Source organism: Mchenga conophoros, linkage group LG12 (assembly GCF_057382185.1).
Source record: "Mchenga conophoros isolate Kocher_MC1m ecotype Shallow Benthic linkage group LG12, M_conophoros_male_GT1.1, whole genome shotgun sequence".
NCBI lineage: Eukaryota > Metazoa > Chordata > Actinopteri > Cichliformes > Cichlidae > Mchenga > Mchenga conophoros.
Genome location: NC_140537.1, coordinates 33,171,590 through 33,183,506, shown reverse-complemented (window position 1 = coordinate 33,183,506; position 11,917 = coordinate 33,171,590). Strand labels below are relative to the sequence as shown.

Here is an 11,917-nt window from a genome sequence, read left to right as displayed (position 1 = left end):
CTTCACCTTCTTTGTGTCATTTTTATGTTCTATTTAGGTTTCGTTTTTTTTAAAAGGAGAAGTCAAAATTTTCTAAATTTTTCACTTTGGTGTCGTTTTAAGGAGCACAAACTGAAAACTATCTGAATGACACATACAGCGCCCTCTGATGGACACAAGTGTTATGTGCGTGTTTCAGTTTAACACGTGATCGTGATTCATGAAAATGAAAGTAAATTCCGACACTTTTGAACTGAGCTGAGACGCCATTACAGGGAGTCAGATCTCTGCTGAAAAACACACGTTTGGAGGATTTTAATCAGAAAGTTCAAGAGACACTAATTTGGTGAGTTAAAAATACTTAAAGATCAAATGGCTGAGAAAGTCAGACTTTTTGAAAATTTCCTGAGCTGCCATGTGTGTACAGAGACTTTCAGAGATCCTGTGTCTCTGAGCTGCAACCACAGCTTCTGTTCAAGCTGCCTGCAGAAATTCTGGGAACAAACTAAAAACAAAAACTGTCCCATTTGTAAAAGAAAATCTTCAAAGGATCATCCATTTGTGAACTTTACACTGAAAGAACTTGCTGATTCATTTGCTGGGAGACAGAAATCTGGATCATCTGAGACAGAAAAGGGAGAGAAGAAATTAATGGTGGTGTGCAGTAAACACGATGAAGAGCCTAAACTGTTCTGTGTGGACGAGCAGAGAGCTGTGTGCACCGTGTGTGAGTTTTCTCTCCACCAGAGTCACAAAGTGGTTCCTGTAGAAGAAGCAGTCAGTGACCTGAAGGAGCAGCTGAAATCTGACTTAAAGTCTCTGCAGGACAAGAGGAACAAATACAAACAGGTGGAGAAAACATACAATGAAGTGATTCAACACTCCAAGAAGCAGCTGTTGTCCACAGAGAGGCAGATCAGAGCAGAGTTCAACAAGCTCCAGCAGTTCCTGAAAGAGGAAGAGGAGTCCAGACTGGCAGCTCTGAGGGAGGAAGGTGAGCAGAAGGGGAGGACTATCAGCAGAGAGATGAAGATGATTGAGGAGCAGATCTCCTCTCTGTCAGACAGCATCTCTGCTGTTGAAGAAGAGCTGCAGAAACACAGCGTGCCATTCCTCAGCAGTTATAAAGACACTCAGAGCAGAGCCCAGAGCTCAGTGTCAGATCCACAGCTGGTCTCAGGAGCACTGATAGATGTGGCCAAACACCTGGGCAACCTGTCCTTCAGAGTGTGGGAGAAGATGAAGGAGAAGGTCCACTTCAGTCCTGTCATTCTGGACCCAAACACTGCAAACTGCTGGCTCTATCTGTCTGATGATCTGACCAGTGTGAGATGTGGAGACACAGAGCAGCAACTTCCTGATAATCCAGAGAGAAACACTAATTATACCAATGTTTTTGGCTCTGAGGGCTTCAGCTCAGGGAAACACAGCTGGGAGGTGGAGGTGGGAGACCATCCTGTCTGGCTTGCGGGTTTAGTTAAAGAGTCAGTTGACAGGAAGGGAGAGTGTTCTGCTTCACCAAAATATGGAATCTGGTGTTTATTGCATAACAGTGGAAAATACACTAATGGTGATGGTCAGACTGTGACAGTGAAGAAGAGTCTCCAGAGGATCAGAGTCCAGCTGGACTATGACAGGGGGGAGGTGTCCTTCTATGACCCTGAAGACATGACTCACATCTGCACTCACAGAGACACTTTCACTGAGAAACTTTTCCCATATTTTGGTATTGGAAATGCAGGAGACACCAAAACCTCTGATATCAAAATCTGTCAGACTGAGATTTGATTGTAAAGTGATTCTTTATTTTAACTGTTTTTTCAGTACAGCAACAGGTTTAATTTTAGGGAAATTATTAATCACACTGTCTAACTTCATTATCAGGTTTTATTTCATTTTGTTGATTTAATGGAACTATTAGCAGTTCAATGAAAACAAAGCAACTTTTTCATGTGAAAATCTTGTGACCCACTCGAGTTTCTGTAAGAAACGTTTACATTTTTTTTCTTGTTTCTTTTAAATTAATATTTTCAGAATATTTCTCATGTTGTTCATGTAAATATTTTTGATAGTTTTAAAATCTGAATGATGATTTCTTTGCTTTTCAAAGTTGTTGAGTGTGAACAGCAAACTGTGACACTTCTTAAAAGAAGGATTCATGATTAAACATCAGCAAGAGTCAACTTTACAACTACAAGATTTAAATGTCCTGATTATCAGCATCTTGTTTTCAGTTAAATAACATTTGAAAGTAACACGTCTTCTTTAAAGTTTTCCAAATTCAAAGAAATGACTTCTAAGTTGTGACGCTGTCTCATCAGTGTAACTACACTTGATTGATTTCATTAAAAATGTTATTTCTTGTGTTGTTTTTAACCTTAATCAGAAGCTGACATCTCTCACAGTTTGAAAGATTTCTGGATCTTCTCATGTTTCATAATTAGGTTTTAATTTGATTTTCAAACTTCACTCTCAGTCTCAGTGTTTCAGTGAATCACCTACCTTTGATTTGTACTTCAATGTTATTCTTTAACTGCTCTCTTTGATTATTGAGATCACAAAATGTTTCTGTGAAGTGAAATAAATAAATTCATTGATTCTGTTGTTGTTGTGTTTGACAGTAAATCAGCTTTTCAGACACAGTCATTAGTTCAGATTCATTTAACATGGAAACTCACTTTGATTGTTGTGTTTACATTTAACTGACTCCTTAGAATAAAATATTATTTGCTTCTATTAGTTTGTAAATATTCTTGTTGTGCTGAAGCTGTTTTATTGAAACAATCAGCAGATTTTATCAAATCAAGAATTTATTTTAAGCAGCTACATTTTAAAAAAAATTTTCAGACCAACATTCACATTTAACCCCAGACAGAAATCAAATGTGATCATTGATAAACTTTACATTCTCACAGCTAATCTGTATGTTTACAAACTCAGAAAATAGTTTGTATGAACAAAGCTGCAGAGATTTCAGATGAAGGTGCAGCTTTATAATAGTGATGTTTTATTTGTATATTATATTTACGCACAAGATGGAGACAAAGTTCAGATTTTCTTCTCTAGTAAAAATGTTTACACTGTAAACATTTACACTTATCCTATTTTTAAATGTAAATCATTAAATGTTAGAAATGACTTCACTTAACAGATAAACACTAAGACTGAGCCAAGTTCATCTGTAAATATTTTAAATAAACAAATAAAATGTCTAATCACACTTTCACCTCAGGTCAGTGTCAGTCTGATCAGCTCAAATCCACAATCCTGCTGCGATAAAGCAAATTGTCTCTTTAGGATCAAATCAAACTGCTGCTGCTGATGTGGTCGCTGTAGTGTCTGTAAGTTTGAGTCTTGTGTGTCATCTGCAACCACCACACATTCAGAGGGGGAGAGAGGGCAGTACAGGCCTCGACCAACACCCACAAAGCTCTCCTGCAGGGAAAGAATCTGGCCAAAACTCCACTGGTTAAAATGTCTCTGCTCTCTGGTGTCACTGTAGTGCAGAGGCTTCAGAACTAGAATCCTCTGGTTTAAAGATTTCTTCAACATTAAATAATCCAGTGACAGTTGTCTGTATTTCCACCGCTGCACGCAAACAATAACTGTTAACAATGAATTCAGCAAACTTTATTTTTCAAATTGTAAACAAACACAGTTTAAAACAGCATTTCTGTCGCTGCCACAGAGTAACTCACATTAGGACCCCGTCCTCGTTTGGGCTCCGCCTCCAAACTGTCAAAAGTCAATTTACTCGCTTGAGCAGGATTTCTCTCCGAACGCAGGGAGCTGCCCGCCAGAGCGTGAAATTGTCACAATGCGTGTAAAGGAGACACTGCTCTACAAAAAGGTCATAACCACACAAAAGTGGCATCAACGCATAACCTAGTGTTTCAACAATTGTCGCTCTGTTGCATCTGTCCAGCCTCCACCCACAAACACTGTTCTCATTCAATTCATTTTTGACTCACTCAGAAATATAATTATGATCATTTATCAGTATATCCATATATATCAATATATGTGTATAAGTATATATATGTGTATGTGTATAAGAACAAAGTTGACACGTATGAGACTTTATGCCTTTGTGTCAAAGTACACAAGGATAAAACATAGAAAAAACATAAAGGAGATTTTCCTGACCTGGCTTCTTATAACAGATAACCGCCTTAAAAATATTCTGCAGTAGATCAAAAACAGAAGAAAACCATGAATCAACATATGAACATTACCTGATGCTGCTGAAGTGAAGCAGAGCAAAGTCACAGAGGTTTTATTAGAGGCACAGCTAAGTGCAGAAATGAGACTTTCTTGTCAGGGGTCATTTTTGAAAAAACAAAAGCACTGAACACAATTGTAGACTATAGTGTAATAAACAAGCAAATAATGCAAAATAGAGATTTTTGATGATAAACCAGTCTTGAAGCACAGAGAGAGAGAGAGAGCTTCTTCTTTATATTGTTTATTGGCAGTTGGCAAACAGCAATATTGTGCATTACCACCACAAACTGTAGAGAGAAAGCTGTGCAGAAAGTGTGGTTTTTATCCTGGTGGGAGCAAAACAGCTAAAGTAAGAGGGAAATTCATGACAATTTTTTAAAATGTGTAACGTGGTTTTGATCTTCTTTTGCTGCTGGTTCAGTGAATTTTGGTCTGAGAGTGACGAAACCTGCAGCTGCAGAATCTGTGAGGTGTCGGCTTTCAGCTCCCGACAGCATTTCCACGTACGTGACATCGGATGAAAGATCCACACTTTGTGTTTAAATCCATTCACCTGCTGTTATTTCCTGTTTTAGCTGTTTGCTGTGTTGAAATAGTTTTGTGAGCTTTAAGCTGAGATTCTGGCGTGCCGGGCAAATTATATTTCTTTTAGAAATCAATTCAGGATTTAAGGAATTAATTTTGTTTTATTCAAACTAAACTGATTTGAGTCAGGAAATACATTTCTTTTTTTATTAAACCCACCTTAAGATCACACACAGAAACAGAGAGAGAGTCAGAAGCAGATCCAACTGGCTGGGCAGCTGCCCTTTTGTAATGATCCCTGGCAAGTGATTGACCTACTGTGCACAGATCAGCCAATAGACACATACCAATTAACTTTAAATGGGCCAATAGATACAGGCTTTAACACTTGAAAGACAAGAGAAACAGAGGAATAACAGTGCCACTTGTCGTGGCATGTAACAATTATACCTCAGACTGCATGTTTGAGGTGTAATTTTAATCTCCAAAAAATGTATGAATTTAATACAAATATGTGGGGATAGAAACAAAGCATCAATCCTATCATGGTAGACTTGATCCCATAGCAATACCAGAGTTGGTATCGATACTATCAATACTTGGATCGATCTGCCCACCTCTACTGATTGCATTGTTCTTCAATAAGTAAGATACCAAACACTTCACATTCTTGGTCTCATTTTTTTGCTATATTAAGATGGTAAATGGTAAATGGCCTGCATTTGTATAGTGCTTTTCTAGTCCTTAAGGACCCCAAAGCGCTTTACACTACATTCAGTCATTCACCCATTCACACACACATTCACACACTGGCGATGGCAAGCTACATTGTAGCCACAGCTGCCCTGGGGCGCACTGACAGAGGCGATAAAGTAAAGATAAAGTAAAACATGAGTTGTCAAAATGTTTTACTTCTTTTCCTTTTTTGTTTTTGTTTTGAGGGCAACTACTCACACAAATAATATGTGTATCTGAACGACAGCCTAGCAGCGCCATCTGGTGAAGACAAATGACATATTGTAGATATCAAGTGGAGGTGGGAAAAAGGCCGGAGAGAACCCACACAAACATGACAAGTCCACACAGAAAGGCCCAGGTGGTGGAGATGAACTTGGGGCCTTCTTGCTGTGAGGCAACACTGCTTTTGGACACCTGCTTTTTAGGTGGTCAGACACACTGAAACACTGGGGAGTCTGAGGCTATCATGTGGGTAATCTGTTGGTTTCTGGCTCACTATTTTTGTCATGTATGTCTTCTTATTGTCTTTTAACAAGAGAGTGGAGAGCAGGAGGCAGAAGCTTCAGACAAGAGGAGGCTGCAGCTGAAATTGTGGGAATCATCACTATAACATCATAGTTTGTGAATGAGCTCTCCAAAACCACTTTCAATCCTGCCTTATGTAAAAGTTCAGGTTTGCTCAACGTATAAAGTGATGTTATTCATTTAGACACAGGTCACTGTTACATTAAGGTTCTTCATGAGTTCATTGACACGTTCTCATAAACCCGATTAAGAAATGAGCATCATCATGCATTTCTATTTGTAGAATTTGTCAGTACATGAAGTGGTGCATGATGCTTCTGATTTGATTTTGTTAGCTTGGCAGCTATATTTTGATAGTTAATTTCATAATTACAACAGGCAAACTTTAAAGTGAGTCATATAAACTACAGTCTGCAGAGAGCTGTCACTGCCATTTGCTGTTAACTCATCCTTGATCCTGCTTCTACTTCCTGTGTAATACGTTTCCAAAAGACACAAACAATTCAATTCAATTCAATTTTATTTATATAGCGCCAAATCACAACAAAAGTCACCTCAAGGCGCTTTATATTGGACAGTAGATACAGAGAAAAACCCAACAATCATATGACCCCCTATGAGCAAGCACTTTGGCGACAGTGGGAAGGAAAAACTCCCTTTTAACAGGAAGAAACCTCCAGCAGAACCAGGCTCAGGGAGGGGCGGCCATCTGCTGCGACCGGCTGGGGTGAGAGAAGGAAGACAGGATAAAGACATGCTGTGGAAGAGAGACAGAGGTTAATAACAGATATGATTCAATGCAGAGAGGTCTGTTAACACACAGTGAGTGAGAAAGGTGACTGGAAAGGAAAAACTCAATGCATCATGGGAATCCCCCGGCAGCCTACGTCTATTGCAGCATAACTAAGGGAGGATTCAGGGTCACCTGGTCCAGCCCTAACTATATGCTTCAACAGAAATGAAGGGAAGCCAAAACAGGAGAAATCTGCTCTCTCTTTCTAGTCCCCGTCAGGACTCTTGCTGCAGCATTTTGGATTAACTGAAGGCTAATTAAAATTAATTACAAATACATTACATACAAATTTTATGTACGATATTTTTCGGATTATAAGGCGCACTGTCGATGAACGGGTCTGTTTTCATACGTAAGGTGCACCAAGCAAAACAAAACAGTCACATCAAACTTTACTCGACTCATTCTTCTTGCTTCCTCCACTTCTGTACCATTGATTCATTAATGTTGAAATTTCTTGCAGCTGCTCTATTCCCATGTTGTTGCAGTATATTAATGACTAACCTCATATTGTGGATGGATTATCTCAGTTGTTCTCCTGACTGAAGTTCGGTCCGTTTACAGCATCCTGCCATGTGATTGCATTTGTCCCAAACCATCGGGAACCCTCACATTAACTTTTATCAAGTGGAAAAAATTTAACGTTCATCCTCCAGCTTCACTGTTTATGTTACACTTTAAATAATTCGAAATTAGTAAAATTTAGAAACTTGTATTTATCTAAAATTTGACAATGGTTGTATGACAAAGGTTTTTTGTCTAATATTTTCAATGCTCTTTTGTAGCATACTTCGATTGGCCCAATAGCAACAAGACTGGTAAAGGACCAACTTGTAATACAGTATTCAATATGAGCCAGTATCATAGAGTGCAGGAATGTAATCACTGCTTTTTCCGATGTGCGGATATGTCTAAAGTTCCGTATATTAACATTTACAGTTCTCACTACTTTTAAACGTGTTTTTTTAAAGGGTAATTTTGAGTCTAGCAGTACTCCCAAATACTTAAATCCTCAACATTAATTCGTTTTTGTGCACCCAAGAAAACTTTTACTGCAGCTATGGTAGTTTTAGGTTTACTAAAAAACATTGATACAGTCTTTTTAACATTAAGGCACAGCCATGAGTCATTCAGTCATTTTGTAAATCATGTAATGCCAATGAAAGCTGATGGGCTGCATCATCATCAGTTTAAGCTTGTGTAAAAACTACCGTTTAAGTCTCCTAATGCTAATTCAAATTACACAGTTTACTTACACCCCACTACACAAGGTACCCAGTACTAGCATCAGCCTATTTAATCAAGTATTTATTGCTGCACTTTAGTGATCTCTCCAGAATTAAAAAAATTGTGGTTTTGAATATGTTTTTATGAATCATAAACTAATGCACTGTTTCATACATTCATTTATATGAAGAATATTAAAATATCATCATTGGCCTAACACTGTTATATGTGACTTTGTGCATTTATTGTGCAGCCTAACAACAACAGCCTAACTCTGGTTTCTCACACAAACTCTGTCTGACTTCATCAGTCACAGAAAAGTCTTAAGAGCGCTGCTGCTTCTTTAAGTGAATGATCAAAATACCTTTTAATATAATTTGTGACTAGACACCTGCCAGACCTCACACCATTAGAGAGACCCTGTACGTGAAATTGGCTGCTTTAACACAGTAATGTCACAACTTCTGGAATAACTAAAGTATTTATTGTCTTGTCATGGATCCATTTAATGCATTTATAAAAGCTCTACGGTGTTCTGTTTCATAAAAAAAAGTGGATGTGATTGACAACTTCAAGGCAGTAGTACCTTAAACATGACTTTGACCAGAATCTGATTTGTGACATGTGACTGAATTCTTCTGTGTTGTCACAGTTTAATGTCATATCAACAAGTTTATATCAGTTTGTTTATTTTTTCATTATCAGCATTTCTGGTTTCTCAGTGTCCACTGTGAATCTTCTATTTATTTTCTATTTATTATTTTGGTGACATCACCATCTCATCACATTTCAGTTCATGACAAACTTGAAAGCTGGAGTCTGCAGGTCTAAAATCTTATGCAGGTTTGAGGTCACAGCGCAGGTAGTAAAAGCAGATATTATGTTTGGTGGTTATTAATGTATAAATGTATTCACTGGTATATATTTAGTTTATAACAAACATATTTTAATGATGTATTATTTGAGAAAATAAACCTTTGATTTTATATATTTCAGCTGCATTTTATTCTAAATTATTGCTTCATATTCATGAGGGTCAAGAATTTTTCTTTGTTTTGAGTGTGAGAGCAGAGGTCTGACAGGTTGACAATCTAAACCCTGTGATCAATCTAAAATTCTTTCTTTGGCTGCAACGACAAATTTAGTTAAAACTTCAGATAAAAACTCTGATAACACGCTGACTTGTGCTACTTGAACTTCTGAAACACCACAGCTTCACCTCCTTTGTCTCATTTTTTTCATCTGTTTAGCTTCCTTTTTTTTTTTTTTTTTTTTTAAAAAAGGGAGAAGTCAAGATTTTCTATATTTTCGCTTTTGTGTCGTTTTAAGGAGCACAAACTGAAAACTATCTGAATGACTCTGACAGCGCCCTCTGATGGACACAAGTGTTATGTGCGTGTTTCAGTTTAACACGTGATCGTGATTCATGAAAATGAAAGTAAATTCCGACACTTTTGAACTGAGCTGAGACGCCATTACAGGGAGTCAGATCTCTGCTGAAAAACAAACGTTTGGAGGATTTTAATCAGAAAGTTCAAGAGACACTAATTTGGTGAGTTAAAAATACTTAAAGATCAAATGGCTGAGAGAGCTCTTTTTGAAAATTTCCTGAGCTGCCATGTGTGTTCAGAGACTTTCAGAGATCCTGTGTCTCTGAGCTGCAGCCACAGCTTCTGTTCAAGCTGCCTGCAGAAATTCTGGGAACAAACTAAAGACAAAAACTGTCCCATTTGTAAAAGAAAATCTTCAAAGGATGAACCAGGTGTGAACTTTACACTGAAAGAACTTGCTGATTCAGTTGCTGGGAGACAGAAATCTGGATCATCTGAGACAGAAAAGGGAGAGAAGAAATTAACAGTGGTGTGCAGTAAACATGAGGAAGTGCCTAAACTGTTCTGTGTGGACGAGCAGAGAGCTGTGTGTCCTGTGTGTGAGTTTTCTCTCCACCAGAGTCACAAAGTGGTTCCTGTAGAAGAAGCAGTCAGTGACCTGAAGGAGCAGCTGAAATCTGACTTAAAGTCTCTGCAGGACAAGAGGAACAAATACAAACAAGTGGAGGAAACATACAATGAAATGAGGGAACACATGAAGAAGCAGCTGTTGTCCACAGAGAGGCAGATCAGAGCAGAGTTCAACAAGCTCCAGCAGTTCCTGAAAGAGGAAGAGGAGTCCAGACTGGCAGCTCTGAGGGAGGAAGAGGAGCAGAAGGGGAGGACTATCAGCAGAGAGATGAAGATGATTGAGGAGCAGATCTCCTCTCTGTCAGACAGCATCTCTGCTGTTGAAGAAGAGCTGCAGAAACACAGCGTGCCATTCCTCAGCAGTTATAAAGACACTCAGAGCAGAGCCAGAGCCCAGAGCTCAGTGTCAGATCCACAGCTGGTCTCAGGAGCACTGATAGATGTGGCCAAACACCTGGGCAACCTGTCCTTCAGAGTGTGGGAGAAGATGAAGGAGAAGGTCCACTTCAGTCCTGTCATTCTGGACCCAAACACTGCAAACTGCTGTCTCTATCTGTCTGATGATCTGACCAGTGTGAGACGTGGAGACACAAAGCAGCAACTTCCTGATAATCCAGAGAGAAACACAAAGTATGCTGAAGTATTTGGCTATGAGGGCTTCAGCTCAGGGAAACACAGCTGGGAGGTGGAGGTGGGAGACCATCCTGACTGGGCTGTGGGTTTAGTTAAAGAGTCAGTTGACAGAAAGGGAGAGCTTCTTGCTTCACCAAAATATGGAATCTGGTGTTTATTGCATAACAGTGGAAAATACACTAATGGTGATGGTCAGACTGTGACAGTGAAGAAGAGTCTCCAGAGGATCAGAGTCCAGCTGGACTATGACAGGGGGGAGGTGTCCTTCTATGACCCTGAAGACATGACTCACATCTACACTCACAGACACACTTTCACTGAGAAACTCTTCCCATATTTCAGTATTGGAAAGGCAGGAGACGCCAAAATCTATCAAAATATCAAAATCTGTCAGACTGAGATTTATCTGAAAACTGCAACGACGTCTCTGTGAACTTTTTTTTCTCTGCTCTCATCCTTTTAGTTAGTTAGATTGTGTGTGTGGGCGGGTGGGGTGGGGGGGCAGGCTTAAGTTTATGGAAATCATTAATCAAACAGTCTAACTTCATTATCAGGGTTCATTTTATTTTGTTGTTTTAATGAATATATTCTCAGAATATTTCTCATGTTGTTCATGTAAATGTTTTGATCATTTTAAAATCTGAATGATGATTTCTTTGCTTTTCAAAGTGGTTGAGTGTGAACAGCAAACTGTGACACTTCTTAAAAGAAGGATTCATGATTAAATTTATGTCAAGAGCCAACTTTACAAATAAAAGATCGTAATTATCCTGATTGTCAACATCTTGTTTTCAGTTAAATGACATTTTATATTAACATGTCTACTTTAAAGTTTTCCAAATTCAGAGAAATGACTTCTAAGTTCTGAAACTGTCTCACATCAGCAGGTTAGAAATGTTTAAACAGATAAAATTCTAACATGTTTACTTCAGCAGCATCTTCATTTCAGTGAGATATCATATACACTTATTTGAATAGATTAAAAATGTCATTTTTTGTGTTATTTTTAACTTTTATCAGCAGCAGACATCTCTCACAGTTTGAAAGATTTCTGGATCTTCTGATGTTTTATAATCAGGTTTTAAATTTGATATTTAAACTTCACTCTCAGTCTCAGTGTTTCAGTGAATCACAATGAATCCTGCCTTTGATTCATTATTTCAGTGTCATTCTTTATCTGGTTTCTTTGATTATTGAGAATCACAAAATGGTGATTCTGTTGTTGTGTTTGACTGTAAATCAGCTTTCAGACACATTCAGTCATTAGTTCAGATTTTTTTTATCATGGAAACTCACTTTGACTGTTGTGTTT

The 11,917-nt window shown here is 38.3% G+C and overlaps 2 protein-coding genes across 2 annotated transcripts; both read left to right on the top strand.

Moving 5' to 3' along the window:
- The first annotated feature begins 228 nt into the window (after positions 1-228).
- On the top strand, positions 229-2,685 carry LOC146563037 (nuclear factor 7, ovary-like). Its single transcript, XM_085295382.1, has one exon. It carries the CDS (start codon positions 352-354, stop codon positions 1,765-1,767), a length of 1,416 nt encoding a protein of 471 aa, XP_085151508.1. The 5' UTR covers positions 229-351; the 3' UTR covers positions 1,768-2,685.
- Positions 2,686-9,390: 6,705 nt separating this feature from the next.
- LOC146563036 (nuclear factor 7, ovary-like) lies at positions 9,391-11,085 on the top strand. Its single transcript, XM_085295380.1, has one exon. It carries the CDS (start codon positions 9,590-9,592, stop codon positions 11,036-11,038), a length of 1,449 nt encoding a protein of 482 aa, XP_085151506.1. The 5' UTR covers positions 9,391-9,589; the 3' UTR covers positions 11,039-11,085.
- Positions 11,086-11,917: the final 832 nt, after the last annotated feature.

Coding starts and splice junctions, on each gene's coding strand:
- LOC146563036 (XM_085295380.1), top strand. CDS start 9,590: ATGGCTGAGAGAGCTCTTTTTGAAAATTTCCTGAGCTGCCATGTGTGT.
- LOC146563037 (XM_085295382.1), top strand. CDS start 352: ATGGCTGAGAAAGTCAGACTTTTTGAAAATTTCCTGAGCTGCCATGTG.